At 36.6% G+C, this 15,984-nt stretch overlaps 1 protein-coding gene across 1 annotated transcript in view; it reads left to right on the forward strand.

The window, feature by feature from the left end:
• Positions 1-15,984, forward strand: part of SCIN (scinderin) — a 74,111-nt gene that overhangs the window by 38,432 nt on the left and 19,695 nt on the right. Inside the window, exons 5-9 of the mRNA XM_063099847.1 lie at positions 6,422-6,514; positions 8,907-9,039; positions 9,419-9,507; positions 10,306-10,521; positions 13,267-13,388. Coding sequence (XP_062955917.1) covers positions 6,422-6,514; positions 8,907-9,039; positions 9,419-9,507; positions 10,306-10,521; positions 13,267-13,388 — 653 coding nt within the window. The remainder of the gene's footprint in view (positions 1-6,421; positions 6,515-8,906; positions 9,040-9,418; positions 9,508-10,305; positions 10,522-13,266; positions 13,389-15,984) is intronic.

Genomic DNA, 15,984 nt, shown 5'->3' on the forward strand with positions numbered 1-15,984 from the left:
GGGGGGAAAAAGCCCACCAAAGGGGATCTTGACAAGTCACCCTGTGTCATGCAGGAGGAGAAAAAAAAAAAAACAAACACCAAAGGTGATCTTGACACTGGTCATAATAATCTAGAAATTCTGAAGCTAGGGGATTATGAATCTGAATCTAGAATTATTTAATTGCTCTAATTATTTTATACAAATCTCTTCTGGCACATTTTGAACTGAGCTGCTGTTGAAGGTAAAGGTGAGCAGCAGAAAAGGTCTTTTTAGGCAAGAACCAAACTGCATTTCCACAAATTTCCAACTTCTTTGACGTACTTAGAATAGTTTTTTACATTGCTAAACATCTCTACTATGTTACTGACAGAACAGCAAGGAAACAGTACAGACATTCCCATTTTTCTATTCATATTACACCTGTAACAAAATAGCATCTATGATCTATCTTAGGAACCACTTAATTTCCACCTGAAGACTTAGGGCCCCTGGGCCACTGGTGGCCACTTTTCAATTGACAAATGCTTCTTTGATCTAAATACCTAGAACAATTAGGAATGCATTAAGAATAGTTACTATCCCTTGAAGAATTGAATGACCAGGCAATCCTAAGGTAGACTGTAATTTAAAATGAAGTGATAATTACTTTATTTGAAGTAATGAAATGTCCACTATGTTTATTCCACTGGGAGGAAAGAAACCTGAAGGAAGTATTTTTTGTTTGACGCAAATTTTTGCAGTTTTATTTATTAAATTAAAAAATAATTTGTTTATTGTTGAAATTTTTAAAAAGATGGTCATGATAGGGGGAAAAATATTACCCCAAGTCTTACCCTTAGAGCAAAAACCTCAATTTTTTCTAATCCTTAATGTTTCCATAGATGTATCTCTCATGGTTTGCAATCTAAATTTTTACTTGAAATATTATTACCATTTTCCTTACCATCAAATAATTTTTGTAATATTTTAATGTCTATATAGTTTTCCATTAGACAGATATAACATAGCTTATTTAAGCAGTGTCTTGCATGTTGGGCCTTTAGATGCTTTGCATTTTTTAATATTATAAAATGTTGTGATGAACATTCATCAAGTTTATTCTTTGCATATATTTTAATTATTTTCTTACAATAAACTGATAGAATAGAATTATTGGGTTAGGTAACTGGTATGCTTTTAAGGTTTCTAAAAATCACTAAATCACTTTTGAGAATTTTCCTTCCCACCAGGGAGTGCCTGGTAGAATACTAAATCTCTGACAACACTGGATGTAATCAGTTTTCTCTTAATCTTTATAGGTAAAGAAGTATAATTGTTTTCTTTTACATTCTTTGGTAACTCTTTCCTGTTTGTTAACCATTGCAATTTCTTCCTTTAAGAGCTGTTTGCCTCCACAATGTTCTGGAATGATGAAAGAGCTTCTCTCTCTCAGGCTTTAATGGCCACAGCATAGGCAGAACCAAGAAGAAAGGGGAGAAGAAAGAGATAGGATTTTGGAGAAAGATGAAAACAGCTATGTGGAGAAGAAGGCAGAACACTGCAATCATTATGAGTAGAACGTATGCTGCACAGCATAATTGCTAGTACTGGTCTAATCAGAATGGGAGGACTATATCATCTCTGCTATGAAACTTCTTTTACTTTCTCTCCAAAGCCAAGGACTAACTATTTAGGTTAAGACATTCTAAAGTACCTGCCAGAGGAAGCACAGCATATTAAAGAACACATACTCTGGAGCCAGAGTTCAAATCCTGACTTTGTCACTTATTAGCTGTGTGACCTTGGGCCACACTAAGCTCGTGAGCTTATCCTGTCTCATCAGAATGGGATAATAACAGTGCCAACTCATAGGGTTGTTATGCAAGTGAAATGACCTAATAAGTGTAAAGTGCTTAGAATGGTGTCAGGTACATAGTGATGGGTAAGCATCTGTTAAATGAAACTTTAAAAGTGCCTGGCATGACATGTAATGGCACTTGAAAGTGTTAGCTGGATACATGTAATACGTATTAAAAGGCAACAAATATATAAACAAGTTCCAATACATGTGCTTTAGGCAAGAGGGTATGTTAGAGGGTAGTTTTCAAAGAAGTGAAATTATGAATCTGATTCCACTATAAAGTGATGTGTGTCAAAGATTTCATTTGACTCATTCATTAGTAAGGAATCCAATGTGATATTATAACTAGTTCAAAGAAGAATCCAAAGAACAGAAGAATGTGTGTGCAATCAGTGTTGAAATGAATTTGCTAATAGATGCAAAGCTGGCCTCTTCCACGGGGCAGAAATTAATTTTATCTCCACCAGACAAAACTTCTGTGCACCTGTTTGGGCAAAAATCATTTGCTATCAGTCTTCTACTGAATTAGAAAATAGTACAAAGCAAAGAAAGGTGCAGAATCCTATAGCATCAGATCACCAGAAGGGTGCCCTAGACACCATCCACAGAAAGAATCTTTTTGCGCATTTCAAGGACTTGCCCAATTTTCTTTGATTTATGGAAGTATGTAACCAATTATTCTGAAAGTTACTGAAATGGCATTAAAGAACTCTTTATGCCGTTATAGGGAATCTCATCCTCAACACTCATCGGCTCTGTGCAATCATCACTTAACCTCTTTGAGCATCAGTGATCTTTTCTGTAAAATGAGGATAACAGTATCCAGTGCAGGAGAGCTCTTGTGAGGATGAAATTATAGTGTCCGAAGCTCCTGATACAGTGTGTGACTCATGGTAGACAGTCAATGAGCAGTAATTATTACTGTACTAATTATGATTATCTGAACCAACCAAAGAATAATCGCTCAGTTGTGCTTACCATAGCGAGTCAACCGAGGTGGAAGTTACATCCAGCATCAGGTAAAGCCCAGGGGAAGGAATGGGCATGACTCCCCAGGGGACATCGAGGACGTCAACCTGTCTAGAGAAGAGAGAGAATGCTGAGAAATAACACAGAGTAGATAGTATCTAGCCTCTGGAGGGGCCTTGGGATCCAGGCGGAGGAATTTTGGTTGTGTAAAATAAGCACCCAATTCAGAATCATCTGGAATGTAGATTCCTGGGCCTTACTCTAGACCAACTGACTTAATAGCCAACAGTTGGGAATCTGTATTTTAGCAGCTTATCCAGATGTAGCTTGAGCACACTGAAGTTTAAGAACCACTGCCACAGATATGACATAAATCTTTTTTATTTTTAATTTTAAAATAGTTTCGTTTAAATTTTTTTCAGTTTTATTGAGGTATGATTGGCAAATAAAAATTGTACATATTTAAGATGTACAATGTGATGTTTTGATATACATACATATTGTGAAGTGATTACCACAGTCAAGCTAGTTAACATATTCATCACCTCACATAGTTACCATTTGTGTGTCTAGTGAGAACGTTTAAGATCTACTCTCAGCAAATTTCAAGTATAAATACATTATTGTTAATAACTGCTTCACATTAGGTCTCCAGAACTTATTCGTCTTGTAACAGAAAGTCTGTACCCTTTGTTTAACATGTCCCCATTCCCACCACCCGCCATGTACGCTCCATTCTACTCTCGGTTTTTATGAGTTCAACTATTTTAGATTCCACGTATTAGTGAAATCATGCAATATTTTTCTTTCTAGGTCTGGCTTATTTCACTTAGCATAATGTCTTCTAGGTTCATTCATTGTATTAGTCCATTTCTGTTGCTTATAACAGGATACCTGAATCTGGGTAATTTATAAAGAAAATAAATTTACTTCTTACAGTCTTGGAGACTGGGAAGTCCACAGTCTAGGGGGTGTATCTGGTTAGGGCCTTTTTCTGGGTGGGAACCCTCTATAGAGTTCCATGGCAATCACAGTGTAACACGGTGAGGATGGCCAGAGCAAGAGAGTTAACCTTCTCACTCTTTGTCCTTATAAAGCCATCAGAACCACACCCAGGATAACGCATTACTCCATTCATGGAGGAAGGCACAGTCCTCACAATCCAATTACCTTTCAAAGGCCTGACCCTTCAAAGAGCATAATTGGATTTCCCACCCTCTTAACACTGTTAAGGTGGAAATTGTTTCCAATACGTGAACCTTTGGGGGACACATTTAACCCACAGCATCCATTTTGTTGCAAATGGCAGGATTTCCTTTATCTAGACCCATATTCTTAAAACATAGGAATAAAGTGAAATAAAGGGCCTTGCTGCCAGTATACTGGATAACTTTTTGGATGAAAAGATGAGGCGAGACTGAAGGAGGCAGGGAACTGACAGAAGTAGCTATAACCCATGGCAAGGGTGATGAGCGCCTCCACTAGGATCTGAATCAAGGAATAGACAGGAATCAGGGATGGTATACATTTCCATAAAACAGTATAATTTAATGGCTAAGTGGGCAGGAAATTCAAAGTGGAAGAGAGGAAGCGTTCAAAACTGCCCACATGGGTTAAGTCCAGGTGAAGAGGAGAATAGAGATACACGGACACAACTGGAGAATTGAGAATGACCAGTTTTGTAGAAGATAAGTTCAGTTTGGAGAATGTTAGATAATGATGATACTTTTAAATGGAATCTTACAGGAAATAATTGAAAGAAAGGGGAGCTCCAAGCTTGAGTGACAGGTCTCAGCTAGAACAATAGATGAAATTTTTATGGAACACCCTCATATAAGTCTTCTTGGTTTTCTTACCCATTTAGCTGCTAAAATACATGTTATTTCACATGCAAAGTATTGCATGAGCTAAATACTAATTCACTTGGCAAACTAAAATAAAAATGTTTTAAATTTAGGCATAATTCTACCTTTAAAAAAAGAAAAACTGTAATTACAGTTTATTTCAAAGGTCAAAATGTATGGCATACTTAGTAAAGTGAACATATTTAATTATTTTGCTTTTTCTGGGCGGGATGTAAAGTCTTTAAGGGTTGGGCAAGGTGGTTGAAAACATTTTATATACCTCAGTGTGGTATTTGATGAATGCTTAGTTGTCAAACTGACTTTTAAAATGATCCCGACAATATATGACATCTCCTTACCCCTGGAGTTAGGCCTATTTTTGGTATGTCGCTTGTGTTCAATTCCCAATATGCTACAGTCCTTTGAGAGGCTAATTAAGGTACCTGGCTAATATGGGGATTGTTGCCTGAAAATTCAAAGTTCAAGTGCACCCCAAATCCCAGACTCATTCCTCTGGGAGACTTCCCAGTGTTAGCTAATCCCTTAACCCAAACTGTTTGTTCCAAACTATTCTCTTGGTTGGAGCAATTACAAAAGGTGTATGAGAAGACCTCTGATAGCTCTTATAAGCCTTATGTACTTCTACCAAAGTAAAAATGTTAAAGAAAAAAAAAAAAAACCTTTGGGGGCAAGTATTTTAGTTTTTGGTTTGATCCTACTTTTAACTAAAAAGAAAAACTATATTATAATCATTTAACACGTGCAGCATTTAAAAGGTTTTATTGGTCACTGTGTAAACAAAAAGATGGGCGTGTTCCCAAACGAGATAAGTTCTCTGATGCTTTCCTAGATTCAAGACTGTACCCATATTCATACAAGGATTAGATTTATGTACATTTTTTCTGTTGTCTGATATTAGGCAATATATTTTTCAGACAATATCTTGTAAGGAATACTGAATATAAAACCTATTATTCAAGGAATTCATTGTATCCATATTATTATAAAAATCACATTATTTAGAATGTTTATATTGTATTACTGTCCTTAACATTCTATGGTATTTGTGTCAATTAATTTAATGAATTAATTTAAATGCTTATAGGTATATATATTTTTTTGTGATTTTAATATAAAGAAATTCAAAGCAGATTCAAATGTATTTTCTACCAAACACTTCATCTGAACTTTTGGATTGTGTGACATACGCAAAGGATAGCTAAATACATTTATTCATTCATTTGACAAATATTTATTGAGCATCTACTATGTCCCCAGCACTGTTCTAAGTGCCAAGGATATAGCAGAAAACAAATCATGATTATGGTTAGCAAGAGCTTTCACGTTATCTATCTTATAATATGTCAATAATGATAATAGTATTTTACCCTCAAATAATAATTTTGATCCAAGTCTTCATATAGATCATTTCTAGAAGTAGAGGCCACGGAAGAAATTCTGTTGCAGAACTGAACTTAGAACTCATTTTAATTAATTTCTGCTAGTTTTCAATAATATGGGCACCCAGACTTGCAGTTTTGGGATTTTGCTTTCTTGGAAATTCACATCACTAGCAAACTCGGTGTTTGTTAACTAAATGCCATTGCCCGTGAGAAAAAGCCCATGTTGTATGAATTGATGAGAAATGTTTGAGCCTGCTAACTTTAATTACAAATATTTTATAATCGGTGTCTTTATAAATGTAAGATGGCTTAATGTTTTTTTTTTTTTTAACTTTGCAAGATAAAAATGTCTTAAACTCTCATTCATTGTTCACTTTATCCAGGTTTTAGGGAAAACGCCTGATCTTCCGGACGGAGAAGATGATGACGACACCATAGCTGACATAAGTAACAGGAAAATGGCTAAACTCTACATGGTGAGTTCACCGTTACCAAGTTCTATTGTTTCTACTGGACTGGATGTGGTTGGCTGTGTCAGGAGGAACTTCTATTGCTACAGTTGATAACTCTCCTCATCGCCCTCAAAGAGAAAAGTTTAAGTAGAACCAGTTCTTTGCTTTTGTATATTTATTAAAATTATTCTTTTTATTACTTTTAAAAATTAAAAAAAAACATATAAAAATGTATTGCTAAAGCAAATAAAGTTATGTATCATTGCTGTACTAGTTTGCAACAGTACATTTGATACATTGCGCTGCATAAAATGGTTCCTTTATCCACTAAAAATGTTTTGTGAGCTTTTTCTTATAAATTCTTCGTAAGATTATAAAATCTTTGTCTTATTGAAAACATTCTCTTTAGCCATAATGAAGGCCTTCTTTGTTACTGGAGGGCAAAGCTATCAAATCAAACACCTGGAAGGGAACAGGGTAAAAATAGCCCTGTCCCAGGCATTGGGGACCTAGTTCCATGTCAGGTATGTGGTGAATGACTCAGGCAAGACAACCATTCCGGGTCTTAGTTTTCTTATCTGGAATAAAAGAGAGAGAGAGAGAGAGAAAGAGATTATACTAGATGATTACTCAGGTTCCTTCCAACTCTATACTTTAATGGTTTTATTGTGGTGAGGGTGACAAAAGCTCTGGATATGCCAGTTAAAGAAACTGCTAAAATGGGATTCTTTAAGTCTTCCATCCACTTGTGGCTTTCTAAGAATGTAACTTGGAAATCGTAATCTCCCTGCAGAATTCAGTCATTTTCTCATCTGTAACAGGAAGGACTTATATTTGCTGATCTTTAAGGGACAGTCTAGCTCAGAAACTCTTTGATTTTAAATGAAGATCAAGTTACTAACTTGGGTAGCATAACTTCCTTTTTATAATGAGAAAGTGAATTCTTCCTAGGTGGTAGGAAAATATGGTTACCATTTCTACTAAATACTGATAATTTTAATTGAGCCACATAGAAATTGTTATCTAAATACTTTGTGACTTCCTTTTTTTCCCCATCATTTTTCTAAAACCCATTTTTAACTGCTTAACAAATACGTTTTATTTCATATCATTTTTAAAAACATTTTTTTGTATTGAAACATAATTGTACATATCTCTGGGGTACGGGTTGAATATCAATACTTGTGTGCAATATATGATGCTCAAATCAGGATAATTAGTATATTCAGCCTTACACATTATTTCACATCATTAATCAAAGCTGTTCTTGGACAGCATTATGGACTAAAGAAATATTTTTTAATGGGAAAATGTTAATCCTGTATCATGGCTCCCTCTAGTGGAACAATAATGTTTTGCATATATCTCAAGTATAAAGTCTATTTGAAAATAATTTGGCCTTACCAAACAAGGCTAGGAAGCAGGATTACTTGGGGCACTTCCTAAAATTATAGAATTCAGGGCTGTCAAGTTAGCTCAGTTGGTTAGAGCACAGCCTTATAACCCCAATGTCACAGGTTTGGGTCCCCGTCCTGGCCAACCACAAAAATAATAATAATAACAATAAATAAAAATACAGAATTCAGACTCCACCCTGGTTCTGCAAAACTCCACCACTGATCTAGAGAGGGTCCTGAGTGCAGCATATTTAACAAGGGCTCAAGTAATTATGTTACAGCCTACAGTCCGGTTTCTGAAAACCAGTGAATTCTAACCTGCACATTAATATCACTTTCAATTTTGTAAGACCACCTACAAATTTAAATAAAGTTCTGCAGTCATTTCCAAACACAACAAAAGAAATTCACTTTTATAGTTTTTACAAAGTGTGCTTAAATTGCAGGTCCTATATTGAAAAAATCTGTAAGCATAAACGATAATGTATCAATGCCTTCCTTACCACAGTGCCTGTCATATAGTAGGCACCAGTAGATGTTGACTGAATGAATGTTTAAACTTCAGCTTTTTCTGTGTATACAATGAGTGTAAGATTATTACATACTTAAAAAGATTGCTCTAAAATTTCGAAGAAATAATCACGTAAAGTTCATCACATGGAACTTAGTATGAATGAGTGTATCAATATACCTTGCTATTATTATTATCACTATTATTTTCCAATGTTTTAGGCACAGTGTCAGAACTTAGCACTTTTTAAATAATTCTTTTATTCCAAAAGGGCTTTAAAAAACAAACAAACAAAAACCTTTTGAAGTATAATTGAGCTCGTGGATTTTTTTTTTTCTTTTGCAACAGCTTTATAGAGATATAATTTACAAAGTCCATGTGTTTAAAATGTGCAATTCAATGGCTTTTATCACATTTACATAGTTGTGCAACTATTACCATAATCTAATTTTAAAACATCTTTATCATCCCAAAACGAAACCATGGAGCTCATGGATTTTTATATTAGGTTTCAGATGCAAGTGGATCCATGACGGTGACTGTGGTGGCTGAGGAAAACCCCTTCTCCATGGCAATGCTCCTTTCTGAAGAATGCTTTATTTTGGACCATGGTGCTGCAAAACAAATTTTTGTATGGAAAGGTAAAAAAAAACTACTGACATTGTTGCTGCATTTCAGATTTATGGGTATTTCTTCAGAAGGGTGAAGAAAACTGACTAAAAGCCTACATTTTGAGATTTGATCTGTAAATATCTTATGTAAAACCCAGCCATTTTCCTACTGTCATCATTTACCAGGGATTATGGTGTTAAAGAAAGCATTTGGGGAATACAGAAAGAATCTTTTTATAAATAACATTCATTACTATATTGCTAAATATATTTAATGTGCTAGGAAATCTTTGCCATTTCTCATTGCTATAGTTAATTATTGTGTTTAATTTTTGTACACAAGTAATTTTTAATTATATGTTTTCCCTCTCTGAAATTCTGTCTCTGTTTAATTTACCTTGTATTTTAGGTAAAGATGCTAATCCCCAGGAAAGGAAGGCTGCTATGAAGACAGCTGAAGAATTCCTAGAGAGAATGAATTATTCCACCAATACCCAAGTATGTGTGAGAATGAACTGGCAAGAAAAACAATTTAAAGCATGAGAGTTATGGCATTTCCACAAAACTCATGAAAGAATTTGGTTCAAAGTAATGTATACATGTTAAATCACTCTTCATTTAAGTGTGTTGAATCTTGTTCCTAGTATTTTATCTCTGTAGGGGATAGAATTTTGTGGAAACTGGATATCGAGATGGATATTCAGACCTTCCATGGGACTGCATGATGAGAAAAAGAGCCCATCCACTTCCTTCACAGCCTTTAATTCAAGATAATCAGACACAGTTGAATTACTTAAGAGGACTTACCTAAGAGTCACTTGTTAGAGGATGGAATGCAGACAGGCTAATACCCAGATAATGTTTGTCTTCATCAAGATCAACTTAACCACTAATTAATTACTCTTTCCTTATCTGAAACTCTCAGCCTCATCCACTCTCTTCATATTTATGTCTGGCACAAGTAACACAATGAAATAATTTCTTCCAGGTCACAGATCTCTTGTGAACCTAATGTAAAAAGACAAGACAATCAGATTTATTTGACTGCAGTAGTAGTATATGAAAGAACTTTATTCTTATTTCAAATGTTTAAAATGAATGGGAATTACTTTAGTTGTAAGAAAAAGCAGGGTTGGATTATTTTAACTACTTAGTTTCTAAGTTTACATCTGTAATCGCAGAAACCAGGACAATCTTTTCATTTCCTTAGTTCTTTCTACACTGCCAGGTTCATATTTTTCCTCTATCTCTCTCTCTCTCTTTTTTTTTTTTTCTTATTACTATTTTAAATTTCAGATTCAGGTTCTTCCAGAAGGAGGTGAAACACCAATCTTCAAACAGTTCTTTAAGGACTGGAGAGATAAAGATCAGAGTCATGGCTTTGGGAAAGTATATGTCACAGAGAAAGTGGCTCGAATAAAACAAATTCCATTTGATGCTTCAAAATTACACAACTCTCCGCAGATGGCAGCCCAGCACAATATGGTGGACGACGGCTCTGGCAAAGTGGAGGTATTTACCTGATTTCATTTGTTTTTATCAAGCCCATTTATGTCAGTATGTGTAGAAATATATGACACTAGTTCAAAAAGTTCATAGAAAAGCAGAATTAAAAGATAATACTATCTTTATACAAACTTTTTGAAGACCCCTTGCAACTTCAGAAAACTACAAACATTTTAAAATGTGAATTTTACTTAATAATGGAGATGTTCTAGTACTATCTACTAAATCATGGAAGTCAAAGCTAGAGAAGATGTTGGCTGACCTTTGCTCCCCGTTTTACAAATATGTATGTTGAGATCCTGAGAAGGTAGATGATTTGTGCAAGATCACCTAACTATCATCTTAGTGACCTGGCGGGGACCACAGCAGTCTCGTTTCTTGGTCCAGGTAGTTGTTTCTCCCAGAAAGCCCATGTCTACGACTGTGCAGTGAGGCTGTGCTGCTCCAAATGTACCAGCCACGGTCAGTCTTTCCTTCTCCCGCACGTCAGAGGCGTTCATGAAAGCAAATAGGCCGTGTACTAATAACACAGGTATTTTTAGACCATTCATATTGAGTCTGTTGATTATTTCACTTTAGACAAAAATTGCTAAAAATTCCCTAATCATTCTTCCTAACTCAGATCCCTTCACATTCAATTCACTCTTGAATCTAACTTAGTGAGAACTGAATGAAGTCACTTCCTGTTCTAAAATATCGTAATGGGTCCCCACAGTCTTCCTGAAAACCTGCATCTGCAACTGGGCCTGCGAAGCTTTCTGCACCGCCTTGAGGGCTGAATCTTCCCCTTGCCATCTGGCTAACGTCCCCACTCCTCCTTGGCAATTCTGTTAAATCACAAGGCACATGTCTTCCGAGAAGCCTTCCCTCAGTGCTGAAATGGCCTTTCTCTGTGCTTGACCCATAAGTGATGTCACAAAATTTATCTTATAAGTGCCACGGAATTGTTCATTTACTTCCAAGTTTCTCTTAGACCTTTCATCACTTCCTTGGGGACAGTAATTAAATATTTTATCTCTATATTTCTAGGGTTAGGGTTAGGGTTAGGGTTAGGGCCAAAATTTACGGTCAAGAAACTTGAGAAATAATTTTTTCTCTCTTCAATGAAATGAAGTGTTCATCTAAGCTGCACAGGGTTGGGGAGTGGGGAATGCCAAGACAGAAAGTCACAAATGTCCCTCATGGGCACTATTGGAAGTCTGGGTCTGTCTCCCAGTCAGACGTTCTTTCTGGAGCTCAGGACAGGCAACACAGCCAGAGGGTTCGCATGGCATTCTTGGCTCCCCAGCCCCAGCTATGTCCTTGCTGCAGTTTCTGTCTCAGGCCACAGCATCTCTGAGATGTCCTCCTGTGCCACCCTAGGGCTGTTGAAATCTGGGTGCTCTCTCTAGGCTCTTGGGTTTAGAAAAGCCATGCTGCCGTTTCGTCTCTGCTCACTAGATGGCGTGGGAAGGCTTCTCTCTAAAAGAGCTAAACTGCTCCTCTCCACCAGCTCATCTCCATATTTAAAAACATTAGGTCTGGGGCCGAGCCCGTGGCGCACTTGGTAGAGTGCTGCGCTGGGAGCGCGACGCTCCCGCCGCGGGTTCGGATCCTATATAGGACTGACCAGTGCACTCACTGGCTGAGTGCCGGTCACGAAAAAACGACAAAAAAAAAAAAAAAAAAAAAAAAACATTAGTTCTGCTCTGCACCTGCCCAGGACCGAGGCAGAAGGTTGTGTGTGTGTATGTGTGCATGTGTCTGCACACACAGTGCCTGGAAACTTCTTACCCATTGTTACTCTCCTATTTCATCTATGTCTCTCATCTCTCCAGCTTGGAATGTTTTTTAATCTGTGATAAAAATGAGGAGGTAGAAAAAAAGTGGTGCTGTCTGTTTTTATTCCCTGTTATTTCGGTTTATGCCTGGATGGTGCCTTTTAAAAATACATGTCATACTATTGGCACTTATCTTTGTTTGGGTTGCTACAACAAAAATACCATAGGCTGGGGGCTTATGCAACAAACATGTATTTCTTACAGTTCTGGAGGCTGGGAAGTCCAAGATCAAGGTTTCAATGGATTCATTGTCTGGTGGGGGTTCACTTCTTGGTTCTAGGTTTTAAAAAAAAGGAGCTAGAAAGCTCTCTGGAGTTCCTTTTATATGAGCACTAATTTCATTCATTAGTGCTCCATCTTCATGACCTAATTACTCTCGAAAGTCCCACCTCCTGTACTATCACATTGAGGGTTAGGATTTCAATATGAATCTTGGGAGGACACAGACATTCAGTCCATTGCAATCTATAGTATTTGGTCACAGTCTACCAATTCTTGCCTGGGATATAATAGTCTCATGCCTTAAAGCACAGGCGAAAAGAAAAAAAAAATTAGTTCACAAGTGATGAAAAAAATTTACGGTAAAATTTAAGAGATATGTTTCTGAGCTGAATATTGCAGTTTGCTGTTCCACTAGAGTGTTATGTTATTTTCACTAATTGATCAAACAATAGGTATTTATTAATCATCAGGTTCAGAACTGAGCTAAATACTGTGGAGAAAGCAAAAGAAATATAAGTACTTAAAAAGTCAACAAACAAATTGCCAAATTGATCAAAATTTCTACCATTTGCTTAGTTTGTAAACTTGTGAGAAAAATAATTTAAAAGTTGTTTAATGATAGATCTAAACCAAAAATTGTCTAAAGCCATAATAAATATTATTAGATAAAGCAAATTTCAATTTGGTATGTATATTCCATTCCTTTCAGATTTGGCGTGTAGAAAACACTGGTAGGATCCCAATTGACAATAACTCATATGGTGAATTCTATGGTGGTGATTGCTACATTATCCTCTACACTTACTCCAGAGGGCAGATTATCTACACATGGTAAGTTTACCTCTCAAAAAGATCTCAGTTCCATGAAGGCCAGACTTTGTGCCAAAGTATTAAATTCAACGCAGTGTGGGGTAGAATAATCCTATAGTTACTCCCATGAGATTTGTGTAGCATGCATATAGCATTTTCTTTCAATATGATTTTGATTATGTTTTGTAGCTGCCATCCACAAGCAGGAGAGGGTAGATGAAAATCATCCTCTCTAGTCTAGGAAAATGGTTTCGATATCCTAAACAGGAGTGTTCTCTTAGTGGATATACAGTTGAATATCTCGATTGCAAGCTAACACTCTAGAGGCCAATGTCAGGCACCATGTTTTCTTATTGTTCAAGTTTACAGAGGCTTATCCTGATGGGAACTGCAAAGTTGCAGTGAGGCAAATCCCATAGGGGATGTAATATATGATCCCATTGCATGCTCCAGAGACCTCAAATTGATGCATTCTTACTCTTTGGCCTTCATGACATTCACAAAAATAATGGAGAAAACATTCCAGTGTATCCACATCTTACACTGTTTTGCATAATGACTTGAATTAATTGAAGGTTAGGTTTACTCAGAGTCAATACCAAGGCTCTGCTCTAGGAGGAAGGACCAAATTTCCAACCAAATAATTTAAGTGCATACACCGTGCTGGGTTATTTCAAGGAACAGAGATAATGCAACAAATGACAAAACATGAAATTCTCTAACTTTTCATTGAGTAGAATCAGGTAAAATAAAATATTGCTGAGGAGACTGGAAAAAAGAAAATAATTCTCCAAAAGGTTCTTAAAACTGAGAAGTGGGGTGGAAGTTACAAGGTGGGACAAGATCCTACCTTTGTTTACAAGGTGATGGCACTTTTTAATAGGCATATTGAATGTACACATATTCAAATCTCTGCCGATATGGTGACTTTTTTGGGGGTGAGCATCATGCTAGAAAACAGGGTGACATCCATCTCCACAGTCTGACCACCTTTGCTGCCCAGTGCCTTGAGCCCAACCAAGATCAGGAGATGGCATGGAAGCCAAAGGGTGGTCTAGGACCAAGAAGCAGCAGTGTCACCTGGGAGCTTGTTAGAAACATAGACTCTCAGGCCCCACTAAAGCAGAACTTTGACCCACTAAGGCAGATCTGCATTTTAAGAACCCTCAGGTGATTCATATGTACTTTAATGATTGACAGGCACTGCCTTAGGCAATGGTTCTAAACACTAACTGCACATTGGAATAACCTGGACACTTTTTCACAAATCCAAATACCCTCACTCTGCACTAAATAAATCAGAATCTCAGGTGGTGGGACTCCTGAGATTCTAATGTACGCCACTACATTCATAAGAACCACTGCACCCAAGGACATTTCTGAACCCACACTTAGTCTGTATCCTTCGAAGATGAATGTATTTAGCTATTTAACTCTGAGGTTAAGATGCCATCATAATGGTAATCATTTTTGGAGCAGCATCTTTGTACCAGCGAAGTGCTAGATGTTTCCATATGTTATCTCTCTCTCTTAGAAAAAAAAAAAAAAAAGAACAGGAAGCGGATAAGACATCCTAAGTAACTTAATCCAAAGTCACAACTGTTGTAACTGGTGAAACAACATATCAAACCTTGATTGGTAGGTCTCTCTGACTCTCTTTAGCTCTGAGTTTAGTTATACCATGTAGGTATGTCCTTATTTTGCATTTTCCTTTTCTAGAATTTTAATTTGTAAAGGTGTGCAAATGTATTAGTCCATTTTCTGTTGATTATAACAGAATACCTGAAACTAAGTAATTTATAAAGAAACAAAATTTATTTCTTACAGTTTCAGAGTCTGGGAAGCCCATGGTACAAGGGTGAGGGCATCTGGTGAGGGCCTTCTTCTGGGTGGGAACTCTCTACTGGGTCCCATGGCAATGCAGGGTATAAACCCATCAGAACTGTGGCCATGACAACCCATTAAATCACCAACCCATTACTCCATAAATGGATCAATCCATTCAAGAGGGCTCAGTTCTGGAAATCCAGTCACCTCTTAAAGGGCCCACCTTCTACCACCATATTGGGGGTTATGTTCGAACATGGGCTTCGGGGGACATTCAAACCTCAGCAGCAAAGCACGACATTTACGGTAATAAATTGTTCCTAGTCAACTTTTCTTTTCCATTTTGTTTCATGGTCATCCTCTTAATTCTCTTTTGAGTGTAAAAAATATAATTGATTGTGGCAGTTAAACAGACAAAAAAGGACTAAAGCAATTCAAGAGAATGTTTTAATGAATTAACAATTTGCAATCCACATAAATAGCTACGTGTTTATAACTAAAACAGACTAAACCAGGTTACAAATTTTAAATGCTGTAGCTATTCCTTAAATTTGAAAGTGTTTATAGAGCACTTAATGTGCCAAGCATTGTGCTATTTGCTGGAGATACAGTGGTGGAACTAAAAATTTGAACTGTGCCCTCAAGAGCTTGTACTTAAAGAGAAACAGAGGATTAGCAAGCATTTTTAGTGCAATATAAAGGATTTTAAGATAAGACAAAATGATTGACCTTTGGAGAATTATAGATGGACACCTCAGTCCACTTCCAGACTATTGGTGAATGGCTCCTA

Source organism: Cynocephalus volans, chromosome 6, assembly GCF_027409185.1.
Source record: "Cynocephalus volans isolate mCynVol1 chromosome 6, mCynVol1.pri, whole genome shotgun sequence".
In the NCBI taxonomy this organism is placed as follows: Eukaryota; Metazoa; Chordata; class Mammalia; order Dermoptera; family Cynocephalidae; genus Cynocephalus; species Cynocephalus volans.